Below are 2,582 nucleotides of genomic sequence, written 5' to 3' on the forward strand. Positions count from 1 at the left end.
TTTTTTTTTTTTTTTTTTTTTTTTTTTTTTTTTTTTTTTTTTTTTTTTTTTTTTTTTTTTTTTTTTTTTAATTTCTTTAAAAATTTAGCTACATATATATATATATAATATATATATTTTTACTAATTTGCATTTTCAACAGTTTCCCCTTTTTTAAGTTGAACTTTCAAATATTTGTTATTTACAAAATAACCATTCATAAATTGAATAGCATGCTGAGCACTAATAACATTGTCATAGCTTACAAATCCAAATCCTGAATTTCTTCCAGTACTGTCTCTTTGAATTTTTGATGATATAATATTACCAAAACAACAGAAATGTTGGAATAAATCAAGGTCAGTCCATTCACTAGGTATGTGGAAAATGAATAGATTACTTCCACTAGGTCCATTTTGTTTTGTTTTTTCATTATTATTATACTGGAATAATTTGCTAGGGTGAACTGGTTTATGCCATTGGCTATGCTTGGTTAGATTGTTATAATAAAAAACATTATTATTTTTATCTTTATACATTTCCCATAAACTTAAACCATCAACATTTTCTACATCTTCTAAAGAATTATCATTTGCTTGATACATATGAGCTAGATGAGAATTGTTTTGTCTAAACATAACATTATTATTATTATTGTTATTATTGTTCATATTATTATTATTATGATTGTTCATATTATTATTGTTATTATTTAAATGGTTTGGTGACATTTCTCCATCTCTATACATATCATTCAAGTTCTTAGCATTGTTGTTAAAATTATTATTATTGTTGAGCATAAAATTGTTCTGATTAAGCATAGGATTATTATTCATTTGTTGGTTATTAAAGTTCATATTCATCATCATATTATTATTGTTGTTGTTGTTATTCATATTTTTATTTTTCATATTTCTGTTCATAAAATTGTTTTGAGTATTTGTTTGGTTATTATTATTATTACTACTACCGTTATTATAAAAATTATAATTGTTCATATTATTATTTCCTTGGAAATTCTCGTTATTGAAATTATTTCCATAGTTAGTAGATCCTTGAGAAAAGTTGGTATTGTTCATATTATTTTTCTGAAAAAAGCTATTATTATTATTATTGTTATTATTGTTAATACTTACATTTGGAACAGCAAACTTAGCCTCAATATTCCTTTCTTCTCCACTTGTATCGATTAAGTTCTTAATATTTTTCAAAACATTTAAGGCCTCTTCATGTGTATTAAATGTAACCAAAGCCGTGTTATATATCTTCTTATTAGCAAAGTTATTATTGTTCATTTGTTTCTTACTTTTATTAAAATAACATATGTCTTTAATAAATCCAACATTACCCAATAAAGACCTTAAATGTACATCCGTAATATGTGGAGGAATGTTTTGTATATGCAATTTTGTGTTCAGGACCCCATCAATTGTTGAATTTACGATTTCGTTATTCATCTTATATATGCTTAAATATATTATATTTATTAGTATATATATATATATATGTATATATTAAAAAATGAAAAGAAGAAAAAAAAAAAAAAAAAAATTATATAAAAAAAAAAAAAAAAACACTTTATAAAAATAGCTACTTGTCTCTCTTCCAAAAATAACAATAAACCATATACAAAAATGAACAGTAAAAATGAAAAAAATATAAAAATATGTATAAGATGCTTTGTAAATATAAACATATAAATATTATATATATATATATATATATATGTATTTATATATACCTATTCATACCATATATTATTAATAAAAGTAAAATATTCTCTGTGTATACATAATTTTAAAAATATATACTATTAAGCATATAAATATATTATATGGCAAATATAAAGTTAGGTCATAAAATAAAATGATGATAATATAATATGATAATTAATAAAAGCTAATTAAAAAGTATAATAAATTAAGGAAAATAAATGGAAAATGAATAAAATATATGGAAAAAAAAAAAATAATAATAATAATAAATAAAACACATAATAATATAATATTTATATAATATATAATAATAATAATAATAATAATAATAATAATAATATAATTAACAAAGAATAACTTTATTATATTTATTTTTATATATTTATATACTTTATAATAAGTTTATTTCATTGGAAATATAGATGAAAAAAAAAAAAAGAAAAAGAATATATATATTTATATATATATTTTTTTTATTTATATTTATTTATTAATTTATATATATCTTTAAAATAAAAATAATACAATTATGAAAAAGGAAAACTGAAGAATAAAGGAAATATGAAAAATAAAAAAATAGAAATATATAAAAATGGAAAAATACGAAAAATGTAAAAATGGGGAAAATGTGAATAGATGAAAGAAAAAAGAAAAAAAAAAATAAAATGAAATGAAAAAAGAAATATATAAAATATAAATCTTATTTTTTTAAATATATAAAAATATATATTTTTTTTTTTTTTTTTTTGTTATATATGTATACATAAAAATATTATATATATATATATATATAAATACAAATATAATATATCCAATATATTATATATATACATTATTATAATAATATACATATATATAATAATTATGTAACTATATATACATATATAT

At 17.9% G+C, this 2,582-nt stretch overlaps 1 protein-coding gene across 1 annotated transcript; it reads right to left on the bottom strand.

Annotated features, from left to right (window-relative positions):
• Positions 1-122: 122 nt before the first annotated feature.
• PGSY75_1236100 (clustered-asparagine-rich protein) lies at positions 123-1,436 on the bottom strand (the record flags this gene model as incomplete). The annotated part of the gene is made up of 1 exon (XM_018786934.1): positions 123-1,436. One exon carries the CDS (start codon positions 1,434-1,436, stop codon positions 123-125), a length of 1,314 nt encoding a protein of 437 aa, XP_018640799.1.
• Positions 1,437-2,582: the final 1,146 nt, after the last annotated feature.

Source organism: Plasmodium gaboni, chromosome 12, assembly GCF_001602025.1.
Source record: "Plasmodium gaboni strain SY75 chromosome 12, whole genome shotgun sequence".
NCBI lineage: Eukaryota > Apicomplexa > Aconoidasida > Haemosporida > Plasmodiidae > Plasmodium > Plasmodium gaboni.